The sequence below is a fragment of the Panthera onca genome, chromosome X (assembly GCF_046562875.1).
Source record: "Panthera onca isolate mPanOnc1 chromosome X, mPanOnc1 haplotype 2, whole genome shotgun sequence".
NCBI lineage: Eukaryota > Metazoa > Chordata > Mammalia > Carnivora > Felidae > Panthera > Panthera onca.
In genome coordinates this window covers 26,858,062-26,874,429 of record NC_138357.1, presented here as the reverse complement: position 1 = coordinate 26,874,429, position 16,368 = coordinate 26,858,062, and the positions used below count along the sequence as shown (strand labels likewise).

Genomic DNA, 16,368 nt, shown 5'->3' with positions numbered 1-16,368 from the left:
GCCTATGGTTTATACTTTGAAATGAAACTGAAAATAGTCAGATCAAAAGCATTTTTAAAAATAACATCACCACCAAAGTGACTAGAGACTGTATCACGATAATCTCCAAAATATTGCTCTTCACTGCCTAAGCACAATCGACTATTATAGATCTATTTTTACTCTGAATTTGTAAAATATATTTTTAAGACTACAGAATTCTCCTTCATGTAAATTTAACATATTCCACATCCATCATTTGGTGTAGGCTGAAAAGCTTGGTTGATTCCTGTTCATCTGTAGTAAACAGGATTTATAGGTCATAGATTAGTTCTACGAAGTCTTTTCCTGTCTTAAAAAGAATCTTTAAATCTGTGGCTGAAGATAGATTTTGCTAACCCCAGTGCTGTTAAAGGATTAAAGCATGAGATATTGTTGGATCTAAGCACTGAATATGTACATTCTGAGCCCTTTTTTTCCTCTAGTCATTATTGAAAGAAAAAACTATGTCTCTAAATCTATTTTTCCATTGCAAATGTACTAAAGGAAAAAAACCTACTTATGAAAGTTAGGTATATTTTAGCAGTACTATATAACAAAGAAATATAACTACCACTGGAGAACTTACATTTATAGGTTAATATTCACAGAGTATTATTCCATAGATATTTAAATCACTGTCATCACTACTAATGAACGTTGCTTCCTATTTCCCCAAGATAGACACTAGCTCTAGAAGTCTGGTAACAAGCATGGGTCATATAGACTTCATTTCTTGTTCTATTCTTTGCCAACACCTCCCCCACCAATGGCCGTGGCTCTTCCTTTGTAAAAATAACCCTGTTGACTCCACTTAAATGTCACATTGGCCTAAAGCCAGCAAGGGCAGTTAGCCTCATACCAAGCTACAGCCATCTGTCAGAATATGCTAAAAAAAAAAAAAAAAATCAATGAAAATAGTTGCTACCCCCTCTTCTGGTCAGCCATGACTCCTCCACACAGTTATGATCTGTCTTTGTGAGTTGAAGCGGTTATGTTAATATCAAATCCAAGTTCTCAAGAGTATTAAATATCACAGAAAAATCTTTAAGACTCATTTTGGTGACTAGATCATGGTTAATGTCCATCATCATCACTGAAGGTTTGTCAAAGTTAAGGTCTAGAGCCAACATTTGGCCAAAAATTCCCCACGGGTAAGAGTATCAAGGGGAGCCCGGGTGGCTTAGTCGGTTAAGCGTTCGACTTCGGCTCAGGTCATGGTGTCGCGGCTTGTGAGTTCAAGCCCCGCGTCGGGCTCTGTGCTGACAGCTCAGAGCCTGGAGCCTCTTCAGATTCTGTGTCTTGCTCTCTCTCTCTCTCTGCCCCTCCCCCGCTCACACTCTGTCTCTCTCTGTCTCTCAAAACTAAATAAACATTAAAAAAATTTTTGAAAAAAAGTATCAAGTGAACTTTGAGTTAGGAGTTTGAATTCAGGGACAGCAAAGAAAGCAAATAAGGCAAACTAAAAATGGCTGTAATTCAATTTCAAAGTAAATCCGGATGAAGAGGTCAAGAAAGCTAAGAGAACTGTCCCAGTTCTCTGCAGGGAATGGGGGATGTCTGAGTTTCTGATAGAAATGAGTACTACTCCAGTTAGCTGTGTGTTAAAGGCAGAGCAATCTACTCACATACAAAGTGTGTGGACAGAATAGAGAGACCAATATAGAAAGAAAAGTGGTAAGTCCAGTTTCTGAGAAGCTAGTAGCAAAAGCCAGGGCCAACAGAATGGAGAAAGGAGGAATGTGATGCAGAGGAAGAACAGAAATAGAGGAGGAAACTAAAATGAGTGTGCAAATCACATGTGAGATCTAAAATAACCCTTGTAATAACATTATGACAATGAGTGTTATTAACCCAGTTTCAAGGTCAGGGAGCTAAGGTTCAGAAAGGCTAAATAATTTTCCCAAGTACAGACAGCTAATAAGGAACAAATTCAAACCCAAACTCACATCTGTTGGTTTCTACAATTGAAAGTCTTAACCACTCTTCCAACTGTTATGAAGAAGGCACAACATTGTACCACTAAAGGTATATAATAGCTTTGGAAGGGAAAAAAAGACTTTCTGGAAAAGAATCAGAATAAAAGGATCTTCAAACTGAAGTATATCCAAGGACGAGTCTCTGGGTAAGGAAAGAGAATATGGCAATTTAACAGCAGGAATTTCAGAATGAAATTTTGATTTCTGGATCATAGCTTAAAAATTATGGACTTTTGGTTCGAGAATGATTATTTCTTCTTAGTATTAAAAGGAATATATTTGCTCATAACCAGACAACCTAGTAAAGAGGGTTTAAATGGCAATGGAGGGGTGCCTGGGAGGCTCAGTCAGTTAAGCGTCTGACTCTTGATCTCGGCTCAGGTCATGATCTCATGGTTCATGAGATTGAGCTCCACATCAGGCTCTGCACCGAAAGTGCAGAGCCTGCTTAGGATTCTCTCTCCCCCTCTTTCTCTGCCCCTTCCCCACTCTCCCCTCCCTTTTTCTCTCAAAATAAATAAGCATTTAGAAAAAACTAAACTGTTAAAGCAGTTTGGGGAAATAATACTATCCTTTAATAAGTAAATAAATAGGCAACAAATGGCAAATGGAGGAAGAGGGAGAGGAAGAATAGAAAGAATAACACTTAATATTACTGAATTGGTAACTGGTGACGATGCATGACTTTGAGTAGACTTTTCCTTCATTTTGCACCTAATGCTGTCCCATGGTTTTATTATTAATTACATGTATTAGTAGTAATAAATTACTTTCAGGTCATTTTCTCAGGAAAATCTCTACTTTCCCATTTCGCTCCCTCCACACTTCCTCTGGGTTAGATCTACCACCTCCAAGTGTTCTGACCTTGGAAGTACTTCAATTTAATAAAGCACTTATGATACTGTTATTTATTTCACTTTGCCTTCTTTTTTTTTCAATTTTTTTAAAGTTTGTTTATTTTTGAGAGAGAGAGACAGAGTGCATGGGGGGGGTGGGGGCAGAGAGAGAGGAAGACACAGAATCCGAAGCAGGCTCCAGGCTCCAAACTGTCAGCACAGAGCCCGACGCGGGGCTCGAACTCACAGACTGCGAGAGATGAAGTTGGACACTGAACCGACTGAGCCACCCAGGTGCTCCTCACTTTGCCTTCTTTACTACAGAAAGTGGTTGAACATAAAGACCCTGGCCCTGTATACAGCCAAGGTTCAAAGTCTGACCTGGATCTGCTCCTTCCTACCTGTGGGATTTTTCAAAGTTCTTTAACCTGTCCTTACCTCAGTTTCCTTACCACTCAGTTGAAGATGGGGACACTAATAGTATCTACCGCACGGAGTTATTTTAAGGATTAAAGCAACTGATTTATGAAGACCCAGAATGGTGTCCAGCAGGTAGCGATGCTATATATTTAGCTATCATTATTATTACAAGTACTATAAGCTTCTGGAGTATGTGGGCTCTTATTCCTCATAGTAGCTGTAGTGCATGACGAATAATCAGTAAATGTTTGCTGAATGCCTTGCTGTGCAGGGAATGCTTAATAATCCACAGACTGAGAGGTATACGTGAATATTAGATGTTTTTAGAGCAGATTAAAGCTAATGTGGCTCTCTGAACTCTGGTGATTCTGAATTCTCCTCTTTGCCAGCATGTCAGTACCAGATTCGTATATCAAAAATAATGTTTATTGTATACTTTATGTTAAAAATAATGTTTATTGTACACTTTCTATGTGCCCAGCTCTGAGGAGACAGTCTACGTGGATTATCTTATTTGGTTCTCAGAACAAGCACACAAGGGAGGATCTGTCATTTCCTACATCGGACAGATGGGGAATTGAGGCCCATGGAGGGTAAGTGACGCGTCCCAGTTCATGACCATATTAAGTCACTCGGTCCAGTGCTGTTTGAGCGCACACACTGACACACATCACCCAGACTCTCCATCTTCATCTTTGGCAATGTGCCCATCTTTCCAGGTTGTGAAAGATGCATCTCTGACTCCGCTGCAAAAAAGATCATCCAAGAAAAGGCTTAGAGGAGGAGCTGGAAAGGCTGATCTCTGAGTAAGGGAGGGCTCAGGGCAGGACATAATCCTGAACGTAGTGGGTAGTGGGGGAATTATTTCTATGAATGACAGAAGGCAGGGAAGAATCTAAAAGGCGTTCTGTAGATTTATCACAGGGCAGTCTTACAAAGCCTCATAGACATGTGCGGTCAAAACCTAGGGGAGGGAATGGTTCTAATGATTGGAATTTGGTGGTTGCTATAGATTGAATGTATCCTCCCAAAATTCCTATGTTGAAACCTAACTTCCAGCGTGTTGGTATTCTGAGGTGGAGCCTTTAGGAGGTGATGAGGTCGTGAGGGTGGAGCTCTCATGAATGGAAAACCCTAGAGAGCTCCCTTGTCTTTTCTGCCATGTGAGGAGACAGTGAGAAGATAGCAGTCTATGAAATAGGAAGTGGGCTCTCACCAGACACCAGATTTGCCAGTGCCTTAACCTTAGAGTTCCCAGCCGCCAGAACTGTGAGAAATAAATCCCTGCTGTTTAAAGAACCCAGTCTATGGCATCTTTGTTACAGCAGTCTAACTGGACTAACACCGTGGTGAAAGAGTATATTCTATTTGAAAGCATGCTAAGAGAAAAGTGAAGGGTTGTCGTGTTTACCTGGGGAGAGCATGAACATAAGGGTAGAAACATCTTTAATTAGATGAAGACAAAAATAGAAAGGGACAAAAGTAGAGCTGTTTCTTGTGTATAATAACTATCGGTATTATTATTCTAACATTTATCAAGTGTTTACTATATGCCTGCCTGCTTGAAAATACACTGCAGATATTAACTCCTTTAATCCTTACGACTTTACGAATAGGTGCTACTGTCATCCGTACTTTCCAGATGAGAAAACTGAGGCGTGGCAATGTTACATAATATGTCCAAGTTCATACAGTTAACAGGTGGTGGATCAGGGAGTCTACAATAAGCCACTTGCCCAGTTGGAGGAATACATACCACAAAAGTGCCCTAAGAGTAAAGTGAAATAAACATGAGTGATTTCAACTCCAAAGACATCTGCTAGATGCATCATTTAATCAAGGCAGGTATGTGACAGGTCCCCCACCTCCCTTGTTGAAAACTCTACCTCCTAGAAGGTAAAGAAATTAAGGATATTTGCTTCTCTCACTGAGTAGAAAAGAGAAACTGGTGAGTTAAGGTGATAGGAACATTTCAAGAAAGCAACCATTTTAGCTTAAGAGTCCCTAAGATACACTATGAAGCAAAACCCTAGACTTCAGGAAAGCAGTTCTTTAAAGTGAAGTCAGTATGATTCCACACCCTGAGATATTTCAAAAAAGGAGATGGATTAAGAGTTGGAAAGGTCTGGGCCTACTGGGCAGCTCAGTCAGTTAAGGGTCCGACTTCAGCTCAGGTCATGATCTCACAGGGTCTGTGAGTTCGAGCCCCAGAGTTGGAAAAGTTTCTTGCCTATTGAAACCAGTATGCCTGTACTGGGTGCTCTCCATTCAGTTTAGATTTCCAAAGAACACTTAACAAAAGAAAGAGATGAAAATCAAGGATAAATAAATGTAAGACAGTGTGATGAAAATAATGCTAAGAAAGTTCATACACCAAATGAGCGTGAAGCTTGAAAAAAAAAAAACTACTAAAGATGACAGAAAGTTGTTGGGTTGTTCTTAGATATATGTTTAGATTATGGATTGGATAGATGTGTAACTCATGCAATGCTATGGCATGACCGAGATCAGGGAGGCCTTCTCAATGACTAGTCTTCCCTGTGGAAAAGAATGATCATAGACTTAAAAGGGTAAAGTAAACATCAGTAAACCATAAACTGAAGTCTAAGATAGTCAAAGTGTTCCTAAGAAGGCACTCAACTGTTCTGAATGAATTAAAATTCTATCCCGGGAGTGGTGACAAGTCTTATAGATTTTATTGCCTAGTCTTAGTTGCTAAAGTTTCAGGACTGTGGTGTGGGTGATAGGTGTCAGAAGACCGGAGACAGCAAACATTGGCTTTGGTTTTTAAAAGGAACAGGAAGCGCATGAGATCTTTAGACTAGACCAACGGATATCATGTTGACTGAGTGCACAATTCTAGAACATGTTATTACAAGGAAGATTTGTAAGCACTTTTTAAAAAGATAGTAACCATGAGAAGGCAGCACAAATTCTCCAAGAACAAGTCATGTTAGACAAATCTCATTTCATTTCTATTTTTGACATGGTTTTTGGATTGGCAGATCAGTAAAAATGTAGGCATACTGTATCTGGATATCAGCAAAGCATCTGACGAGGTCCCTCATCAGATGCCTGTGAACAAGGTGGGAGAAATGTGGGTTGTGTGCTAGCAAAACAATGTTGCTTGATGGACAAGCGTCAACCCACAGGAAGGATTCCACTGGCATGCCACAGAGCGCTGACCTTGATCTTGTCCCAGTAATGACTCACCTAGAAATGAGGTAAGCATACCTCACAAAACTGCAGATGACACAATTATGGGAGCAATACAATGCAAATACCTCGTGTGGCAGAATTAGAATTCAATTACACCTCCACAAGCTAACAAGGTGAAAGCAAATGAAGCCCAGTCAAGGCTCTAAACGTATTCCCACCTGCCTCCCATCCCAAACACACAATTAAAAAAGCTCCAACTATGTAATTTTAGAATAAAAGTGGCTTAGCCTCAGAACTTGTGAAGAAGTTTTAAGAGTTTGGTTACTAAGCGTTCTCAACAATGTATCGGTAGTGTTACGTAGCCACAAAAAAAAGCTGACGCTGGCACGGACAGCATTAACAGAAGTATTTAGTTTAGAACAAAGGAGACAACTGATTGTTGGTAATAGCACAAATTTCTGAACGAGTCAATCGAGGTGATTGCTGAGAGTCCCATCTAAGGTACATCAGCTCTGCTACCCACCCTTGCTCAAGGGGCAGCCGTAGGTGGCCATGCTGTACGTTTAATTACATAGAAAAAGGTGGCCCTTTTTCTCCCTTGGCCTCACCTGACTGAGAGAATACTGTTGTCTCCCCTTATCCAAGGGGGATACATTCCAAAACCCTCAGTGGATGCCTGAAACCACAAATAGTACCAAACCCTATATATACTAGGTTTTTTCCTACACATACCTATGATAAAGTTTCATTTATATATCAGGCACATTAAGAGATCACCAACAACAATAATAAAATAGAACAATTATAACAATATATTATAAGAAGTTATGTGAACATGGTCTTTCTCTCAAAATGCCTTACTGTACCGTACTCACGCTTCTTGTGGTGATGGGACACGATAAAACGCCTACGTGATAAGATGAAGTGAGGGCAATGACCCAGTGTGTGAAGCTACTACTGACCTTCTGACGATAAGTCAGAAGGAAGAACATCTGCTTCCAGACCACGGTGGAGCGTGGGTAACTGAAAGTGCAGAAAGGGGCAACTACTTTATCTTGAAAAGATGTTCTCAATTATTTGAGGTGACCTGAACGAACTCTGCACCTTGCCACCAAGGAGTCTGATAACCACCCCCGCCCCCAACCTGCATTCAGCCCTGGCCATGACACTTCACGAGGAGTTTGGTCAGCAGTGTGGAACTGTGCTCTAACGAGACCAGGCTGGGGGATTTGAAAGCAGCCGATGTGAGGAAACGGTGAGGGAACTGGGGAGACATTTACGTCAGAGAAGTACGGAATCAGGAACGGTGAAGGGCCATCGGGTGTGTGAGGGGTTTTATTTATTCTGTGAGATCGCAGAACCAGATCTGGGAGAAATGTTAAGAGGTGGGAGATTTCGGTTCAGTAGGAATCCTCCCGGAGTTGCTGGAGGTGGAATGGAATGGCTCAGGAATGAATCAGTTACCTATTTTGGAGCCATTTAAGCCGAGGCAGGTGACCACTTAGTAAGGACAGCAGTACTACCTCTGAATTGTTTGATGCTTTGCAGCGTATGAAGCACTTTCTGCCACACCAGCTTGATCTTCCACACACATCGAGACAGGCATTTTTACATTCATTTTCACAGCTGAGGAAGCTGAGGCTCAGAGAGGTTATGTTACACAGCTCATGAGTAAGTGCCAGTGTGCCCACAGAGATACCCTTTACTGACTGCATGTGAAACAAACACTTGAAAGGATATATTTGGAAAACCCTAGCTCATCAGGCTGATGGGGTTTCTAGGTTTGTAGAAAATTTGTCTTTGTGATACTGAATATATTCCCAAATGTACTAAAAAGGTACTTTCTGCACAATCTCACATGAAAACTTATGTTCTTCTCTGCGTCTTAAGAAGCTGAGACCAATTAATACATTCCTTGCATAGATACAGAAGGTCCGTGGGTGCAGTTTGTGCAAACATGCCTAGATGTACATTTCAAATAAGAATAGTTTTCTCTCTCCATTTGCCTGAGCCCATTCCCCACCCTCCTTCCAGATTTCCTGTTATTTGGCTTCTTAGAGGGAAGGAAGTATGTTTTGCTTGTCATGATTGCTAGATAACCAGATTGCCCCCCCCCGCCCACTGCTTCCTTAGCTCTCTATCACTAAGCCATACAAAGGAATTAAAAGAATGAGTACATTTTTAAAGAAGATGAGTAAATCACCAACATTAGCAAAATCTCCTTGAAGACACCCATTGTTCTCTGCTGCTCTCACTTCATTCACCACCCTCTCTCAATTAAAAAAAAAAAAAAAAAGAAACGATACACAAACACTGTCACTAGTACAGTTCTCATTGGGTTATCTTCACCATCGGAGCTGACTGCTGTATTTTCTCTTGGGAGATAACAGAAATATCACTTTATGAATCTATTTAATCTAGTAGTGATGGATGATACAGAATTTCCTGGATTTGAGCCATAATGCTCTCAGTTTGTTGGTGATGACATACTCACTGATGCCATGGCTGGCATATAACTTAATAAGCTAAGAAAAAAATAAGCAGTCTTATAATGTCGGTTTATTAGTCCTCCCCTTTCCATTCCAATTCCCAAATATTGGGACAGAAATTGATCAGAGTTGACACCACACATTGCTTATCAAGTGATATGTTATACCCCTTGTTTACATACAAATGTGCTTAGAAAAAGCTTCAGTAGTAGGTCCAAATAAGGCGTATAGAAGGCAAGGGGCAGTCCTTGAATTTAAAAGATTAACAAAATAATATGTTTTATTAGGTAATGTTTTTCTATGTAATGTTTAATACGTAACATTTTTCTAGGTAATGTTTACTAGAAAGTTGGAATTGTTTTAGTTTAAGATGAATAATTTCTCATTTAATTGCATCTAGTGCTAACGTCTATTCTACAATGGGGGAGGAGTAGAACTTTAATCCCATGACAGAGATTTGAGGAATGACTCTGAAAACCCAAATACATGAAGTGCTGGAAAAACAGAGGCAAACTTTTTGGTCAAAAGACCAAACTTCACCCTAAAGGCAGGATCGAGTTTTTAAAAGGACACACGGACCTCCAGTTTATGAAGGTCCTTTTTTAAAAGGTTCTTTTTAAAAAGGTTGTTTTAAAATTCCTTTTTTAAAAACTCTGAAGTCAGCTTACTTTTCGAAAGAATCTTACAATAAAACCCGAAGTATCGCCGTTCCTCCAACTGTGTCTGGATTTTCCTGTAATGTTGCAATTTCTTGCAACAGGGTACAACTGCCTTTTACTTTGAGGATGCAGATGATAGTTTAGATAATTGCTTCGTTTCCTAGGTTTTTGTGGATGGCTGCCCGTGGGGGGTTTATGCATCTGTGTTTCATCTTTCCACGTGAACCTGATCTCGTCCATGTCTGTGAGCATGCCTGAATCCAGACGTGTGTGCCCGCGCGCACGTCTCTGCTTATAGGGGTCTGCCTTTTGCCCGAGCCTCTGGGGGTGTATCCCTGCGTGCATTTGTGTGTCGCTGCAGATGTCTACGGTGACATGAGTTTCTGCGCTCAGTGGCATCATCCTCTGCCAATCTTTAAGTTACTGGGATCGATAAGAGCTCAAGTACCTGGTCTCCAATGGTATGTTGCTATTCAAGACCCAGCTGTTATGCAGATGAACAGAATCCTGTGTACTGGTTGGGGGAGCTGGAGCAGCTGGGCTGGGCTGGCTTCGGGTAGTCATCGATCTCCTCTGAAGAGAGTCGGCTGCAGGGGGTGGTTTCCTGGCGCAGGTGCACGCATGCGGAGGCGGTGGTGGAGGCGGGAGGGGTCTGAAGGTGAACTGGTTGTGTGGGCTGCTCTGCATGTCTAAAGAAAAGAGAAGAACACAAAATAGAGACTTACTCTCCCACTTGGCAGTCAGGGAAACACAGCTTGTCAGACTCAGGATTTCAGAATAATATAACCTGTGGGATGGGGGCAGAGTTTTAAGTTCAGTCTATCTGTAAAAATGTCACTTAACTTACAAAAACACGTGCAGCACGCTTCTGAAATGTGAAACATTCACAGTTGCATTTGCATGTAAATTCTTCAGGGCTATAGCAGCTAAGAAGTAAATGAGGCTGCCTCACACAATTTGTCATAGTTTCTGCTACCGAACAAATAAATCATCAACAAGACACTAAGTTACAGAACAGAAGTGAGCCGATTTCCATCAGTTGCAAAAGTCTCACTTCGGAAAATACCAGTGAAAGGCACAAATTTGTTGCGAGAAAAAAAATCCTCCGACACTTCAAATAAAAGTATAAGGCCACCTTCTGGCTTACCTCGGGAAAGGATGCTAGCCTGCCTACACAGGAGCAAATCCGTGCTTCAGAGAAACAGCTCTCGAGTGTGTAACTCGACTGCGTGAAATGCATCTCTTTGCCAGCCCCCAACTAAGAAACAGTGCTGCTTGGAAAAGGCAGGCTAAAAGGAGTTTGCTCAGGTTATTATATAGATTTCCATGGCCACGAAAAGCTCAGTCCACCCCCTCCCCCCACCTGCCACACCTTTCTAGGAGCTCTGCCATATTAGCAGCAGCTTAGGCAGAAGGGAAACCATGTAGCAGGGGCAGCCTGGGACCACGGTCCTCAGACTTCTGTTGTTGCTGTTGTTTGGTATTTTTCCACTGTTTTCCTGGCAGGCACATGTATAGACAGCGAGTTAGGATTTGGCCCATGAGAAATGCCCCAATTAAACCCCTTTGAAAAGGAATCACTATCGTAGCTGATAGCCACCTCTCTTCCACAGGAGAAACATAATAGATGTCAAGTGATCTCTTGTAACACCAGCACGTTCTGGATAAACTTTGTAGACAGCATGGCTTTGTCCCACCTCCCAAATGACTGAGAGTTGAAAAGCAGAAAAATGCCAGAGGCTTTCCATGCCTAGCAAAGGGCTCAGCTGGTTTGTGCTGAGACTCGCTTTGCAGCGGCTGATCACAGGGAAAAAAATAACTTCTTTCCATCCTTCTACCTCAAACTTGAAGTTTGAAGACACTGGCATGGTTTTCATATTTCAAAATGATACTGGTTCCCCAAGAGCATGACAAATTCTTGGCTGTGTTTTCTACTATAGATGGCTCTCCCTTTAAATATCCTTGCTGTATGAAAAAGGGAATTGTACAAAAGATAGATAGGGAGGGGAGTAGTGATCATTCATTTTCTACAAAATATTCCACTAGATAGTCAGCTACCCTTGTATATTTAAAAGGAACTAAAATGCTTCATGAATTTTTGAAATCAACCCCATTATTCCAGGTCCGGCCCAAATCCCGTATCCACTAAAAATATCATCACAAGCACTTAACATCTCATTAATTTTTTTAAACCTCTGGGCTCATACTCACAACCATAACTAGAAGCGTGCTCTCCATCTTTGGGACTCAAAGAAGCATTGAATGCTAGAAGCCAAAAGACCTTTCACTTTGCAGATGAGAAAACTGATGTCTAGAGGACTGTTTGTCCAGGGACACTTGGCGTGGCCCAACCTAGAACCCATATCTCCAGACTCTCCGGCCAGTGCTCCACGCGCTACCCTGTGGATCTCTGTCACATGAGCTCTCTTTACCTCCTTAAGATTTAGAGACACAGAATCCTCCACATCTCCGGGATTTTTCACTTGCGACATACCACTTTACACCGTGACTATTTGTTCATATGTCTGCTTCCCTCCTTAGATCCTATCTCCTTCAGCGTCAGAAGGAAGGCGGTTGGGTGTAGTGGTATGCAGCCCTGCACACGCAAAGAGCACAGGATTTGGGAGGATGGCAATCCTGGGTTTGAATTCTGCCTCTGCCATTTAGAAACGTTAACTTCTCATTTGTGAAGGGGAGATAAGAATCCTTTCCCCTAGCCATTAAGCTTAATTCATGTCAAATGTGCTTGGACATAGTGCGTCTGTCAGTGACTACTTGTTTATTGAATGCAGTAGAAGGATGAAACTTCCAGGCTGGAAATGACCACAGGGATAACCCAGTGCAGCATTCCCTCCTCCCCTCTCCATTTTACAGACGAGGAACCCAAGGCTCAGAAAGGTGAAGTGACTTGTTCAAAGTCACTCAACTTGCATGAATTTGCCTGCCTCTGTCTGATGATTCCTGGCCAAGTACTCTTTCCACGTGCCATTTCAGGAAATAAGTATGATTCTCTTCTTGATTTTAACATTTATTATTCTTATCGTAGCTTGGGCCCCTGGGTTTGCAGTATTACAGTATCCCCTTGCTTTCCTGTGTTTTTGTCTTATCTACCAAAATAGACTGTGTATTTCTTAGAGCAAGACCACCTTCTACTTCTCTTGCATGTCACATGAGCACGGTGCTAGGTACAGAGTAAGATCCCTAAAAACTTTTATTTTGCTCCCCCACTGGGACCTAGAGAACCACCCTCAGTGTACCTTGGGCTCTTTCATTCTGATGTGGACACTGGGTAACTATTTGACAGTTCACTGAGCAGTAGGTCTCCCCCTTGTTGGTCTCAGTGAAATCTCTCCCACAGCCATGGGGAAGGACAAGGATACCCTTCCAAAGAGGGCACTTAAAATCATGCCCCTCCAAGGCATGAAACGGGCAGCAGAGACACGCCACAGATTTGCCATCTAAATCAATGAATTTAATGATGCAAGCAAGGGAAACAGGGTGGGAGTCCAGAGTCAGAAGAAGAAAAGGAATCAATTTTAGGTGTCGGGTCTGGAATACCGCCAAAGGACACGTGACATCTATTAGCTTAATCAGTAAGTGTTTGTGTCAGTACAGTTGTTCAAAAGATGGAAAGTCTCTATTCAGTACAATTGTTCAAAAGAAAGAATCACTCATTCTCATCTGGATTTATTACTTGCTGGATTTCCTCAAAATCTGGGCAAATTCCTTATTATGAAAAACGATAAAAATTCTACTTCGTTCAAAAGTACAGTTGTGGTATTATTAGAACATATACCATTTCTGCTGCAGGTAGAACTACCTTCTATAGTTATTTCAAATATATATGTGTGTGTGTGTTGATTTAGATGTATTTTATTGTGTATTTTTGTTTCTACATTTTAAACATGCAGAGGTTTCCCTGCTTGTTCATATTGTCTTTAAAAGCTTTCACAATATTGGATTACTGCATTGAGTGGAATACATCCAGACCTTAAGCCCTTATGAAACGCAAATGATGTCAGCTTCATTCTTTTTTTTCACCTCGGGAAAAAGATGGAGAATGAACTGGTTCCCTCCCAAATGAAGTAATTTAATCCTTGGGCTCCATGAAATGGGATTTCCCAACATTAAACACTAATGAAAACTACATTAGGGTACAGTGTCAGGAGCTCTAGAACACCAGTTCCAAGGGGTGAAGAGTCACATGAACTCACTTCCAGATGTATCTGGCAACCATACATTTCTGTGCCCAAGAGAGAGACGCAAAGGAGAAGGGGGGGGGGGGTGGGTGGGTAGTGATCATGTAAATGTGGATATCCAGACATACTTCTACAGCTTTCTGAAAGTAAATTAAGATTTCAGATGGAAAGGTCTAATTCACATAAAATACTTGGGCAGGATCCAGTTTCAGGTTGGAGGTTCTAAAATAACGTAGTAAGAAAATCTCTTGGGGGAGGGAAATTCCTCCAAAATGTATATGTAAGGCATTTTAGGCATGGCAGAACTGTTAACAGAAATATAAACCTTCAGAAATGACATTGCCCTTGTCTCCAAAAGGTATATGGTGGTCCAAAAGAAAGTGGTCATGCATAGCTTTTTCTTTTTTAGTTAGAGAAACTCCTCACCGGAAATTAGAGTATCTCTACCCAGAAACGCTGTGGGGGGACTGATCAAAGAGTTCATTAGGATGTTTTGCCCCTATGCTTCATCAACACAGCTATAAGGTGTGTATAGCTATCAATTCAGCTATGAGGTGATGTTTGCATTTCTAACATTCAAGGCACTACACGCAAGATCATGCATTGGAAAAGGGCTCATGGGGAAGAGGAGTTTGGGGCACAAGACCTGAAGTCTGCTTATGAAAGTGTATGTCCCATGGGTTGTAACTTAGGAGTTACTGCGGAGTGATGGAAGGAGGGTTGTCTGAGTCCCACAGAAAGATGTACCCCCAGAGGTGGATGGGCGAGGCTCCTAACAACGTGGTGAACGAAGATAGCTGGCGGATACGTGCATTTGTGTATTCCTATGTGGTTCGTTCTGCTGGGTGCAGTTTTCTGCCTTCCCCTAGTATTTCTAACAGATGAAATCGCACATATGCAGACATGAAATTTGTCTTATGTTCAAATTGTTCTCAAAGATACCAGTAGCCTGTGAACAAATTAATGTTTTCAAAACAAGAGCTGTAGCAGAACTGACTGTACATGGAAAATAATTTCCCATAAGTGTTAAAAAATAAATACTGTCATTAATACAGTAATGCCAAATGGATATTTTTTTTCCCTGAAAAATGTGACCAAAGTAGACACACGCTTAGTTTTCCCCAGATCTGTGTACTTAACTGATCAAACTTTTCTGTACCGATACTAGGACAATTTTTCCCCCAAAGTTACGATGCAGTGCTTCTGGCTAAAAGGAGCACATATATTCTCAGAGCTGTAGAAAAAGGTCGCAAGGAGTCAGAAAACATGTCTGCACTTCCTGGCCTTAAGTCTGTGTTTCATTACTTCACTGGCCAAACAGAAGACGGCTGGACGATACCTTGTCTGCGACTCTGGAATCGAAAAATTCCTGAAAACCCAGTTTTTTCCCCTAATTTACTTGGCAGCAAAGCCCGATGTAAACAGATATGAAGACGTTTATGGATTTTATTTCATTTGCAGAATTTTCATACTTTTAGCTGATAAAAGTATTGACAAATTTTATTAAAGGGTACTGGCCCACATCCCAGTCTGGGTGTTACATGATATCCAATGCATGCATGGCATCAGCTGTGTAAAATTGGAAAAATTCTAAATTTTGGAACAAAAGGACCCCAAAGATTTTTGATGAAGGATTATGGGAATGTATTAGTATTTAACCACCTCTCTGAACTCTTAGAAGGTAATATTAATTAATGCTTATGAAGGCCTTGGTAATCTACATGAGCACAGAACATCAAGGCACCAGGGGTTATTGCCATAACTACTTATGTCAAGTCTCTCGAGGCCAATTAGAAGCCTTTGGTTCCTTGGGTTGCTTTTCTGAGCTGTTCTCCCTCCTAGGCAGGAGAGAGGATAAAAAGAAAATGGTTTAAAAGAAAGAGATGAGGTTTATTATTAATATTAACTATTACTACTAATTCTAAATGTGTATTACCACTTTATAGTTCTTCACTTGCCACGAGGCACTTTCACAACCTGGGAGGAGGTGGTTTATAAATTCGCATGTTATGGCTAATATCCATTACCTTGATAGTGCTCAGTGATCACCAAATTAGTCTTAAGTGTATCTGGCTGTGGACATTTCTGTTCTCAACCGTATAATTATTATTAGAGGCTCAAAGAATATGGAGGTAAGAAAATTGGTTTTCAGAAGAAAATTGAGTCAACAAGTATACCTTACCACTTTTCTGGCTCAAATAATACTGCTTTAATATTAACGTACCGACAGCCTTTAATACAAGCAGATCCATTAGTTATATAAACCATTAGATTGAGAACAGAAATAAAGTCTATTAAACAGCCAATGTCTACTAGATACCTGTGCGTATGTATGGGTATGTGTACGGGCGAGCCACAGACAACAAGAGAAAGAGGTAGGAGAGAGAAACAGAGAAGACAATTGGCAATTAAAACACATGACTGAAGAAGAAGAGTCACAGAAGATCTGGGGGAAAGGCCAACAATAAGTAAGGTTTTCCAGTTTACATGGTTTCAATCTGGTTCTAGGTTACTGCACTGTTGTCCAGGGTATCAGTTGAGGACTTTGAATGGTTCTCTTCCTAAGAAAGCAAGTCAGAGAGTATGTTCTATTAATTTTTGTCAGTTAG

General features: G+C 41.1%; 1 protein-coding gene across 1 annotated transcript in view; it reads right to left on the bottom strand.

The window, feature by feature from the left end:
* TENM1 (teneurin transmembrane protein 1) overlaps positions 1 to 16,368 on the bottom strand; it is a 790,868-nt gene that overhangs the window by 338,470 nt on the left and 436,030 nt on the right. Inside the window, exon 6 of the mRNA XM_081792970.1 lies at positions 10,009 to 10,249. Coding sequence (XP_081649096.1) covers positions 10,009 to 10,249 — 241 coding nt within the window. The remainder of the gene's footprint in view (positions 1 to 10,008; positions 10,250 to 16,368) is intronic.